This window comes from Volvox carteri (genome assembly GCF_000143455.1).
Source record: "Volvox carteri f. nagariensis unplaced genomic scaffold VOLCAscaffold_85, whole genome shotgun sequence".
Lineage (NCBI taxonomy): Eukaryota > Viridiplantae > Chlorophyta > Chlorophyceae > Chlamydomonadales > Volvocaceae > Volvox > Volvox carteri.
Window position 1 is genome coordinate 25225 of NW_003307628.1, and position 1161 is coordinate 26385.

At 58.1% G+C, this 1161-nt stretch overlaps 1 protein-coding gene across 1 annotated transcript in view; it reads left to right on the forward strand.

The window, feature by feature from the left end:
• Positions 1-1161, forward strand: part of VOLCADRAFT_99275 (uncharacterized protein) — a gene marked incomplete at both ends in the record, with an annotated part of 13291 nt that overhangs the window by 9059 nt on the left and 3071 nt on the right. The window contains one exon of the mRNA XM_002958030.1: positions 891-1002. Coding sequence (XP_002958076.1) covers positions 891-1002 — 112 coding nt within the window. The remainder of the gene's footprint in view (positions 1-890; positions 1003-1161) is intronic.

The following is a 1161-nucleotide window of genomic DNA, read 5'->3' on the forward strand; positions in this document are numbered from 1 at the left end:
GCTGTCGGGGTGTGGGGATGTAGGGGGCGGGAGCGGCGGCGGGGGGGTTGGAAGTACGGGAGGAAGTCCCGATGGGCAATCCGATGGGACTGACAGCAGCAGCGGGGGTGGGGGTGGGGGCGGGGTTGGACCGATTGCGGCGGCAGCTGGCGTCCAGCGGACGACTGGGCAGAAGCAGGTGCGATGTGCGTGTTTGTGTATGTGTGTATGTGTGTATGTGTGTATGTGTGTATGTGTGTATGTGTGTATGTGTGTATGTGTGTATGTGTGTATGTGTGTATGTGTGTATGTGTGTATGTGTGTATGTGTATATGTGTATATGTGCATATGTGTGTGTGTGAGTGTGTTGGGGGGTTGGGTGATGTGGGGTTTGGGTGGGATGTCGGGGGGAGGGCGGCATGTGAGGGTTTCCAGGGTTTACCGGTTTGTCAGTCTGTCTTGGCCTAGTGCCCGGGTGGGTGACGGGGGTGTAGGGTTTGTCTTGACGAGGAGGGTGTGCGGGGGGTTGACGGGGGGAACATGCGGGTGGTGTCTCCAGCTGCTCTCCTTGGATTCACAAACACAAAACATACACAAACAAACACAAACGCACACAAACACACGCAAACACAAACGCACACAAACACACACAAACACACACAAACACACACAAACACACACAAACACACACAAACACACACAAACACACACAAACACACACAAACGCACACAAACGCACACAAACACAGCCGCATTTTTACGCCAACGCGCCCATATTCACATAGAGACATACACCCCTGATATTCCATGTCTACCTCCCTCTCCCCCCTCCCTCATCCCTCCTCCTTTCGAGCCCCCTCTTTCTATCCCCCCAGTTCCCCCGCTCTCCCCCCTCCCCCTGTCCCCCGCAGTGCACCCCCGGCCCCTCCTTGAAGAAGGCCCTGGTCATACTTATGGAGTTTTGCGATGCCGGCTGCCTGGCGGACGCCATTCGGAATGGAGTGTTCCGGGAGAACATCAAAGGTGGGGCTGGGGAGGGAGGGGCGAGGGGGGGAAGGGAGGGGCGAGGCGGGGAGGAGGGGAGAGGGGGGGAGGAGGGGAGAGGGGGTGGAGGAAGGGTTGGCAGGGAAGGAAGGGGAGGCTTGGTTGTGGTGGCGGGCGGGTGTTGGAGTTGTGTGTGGG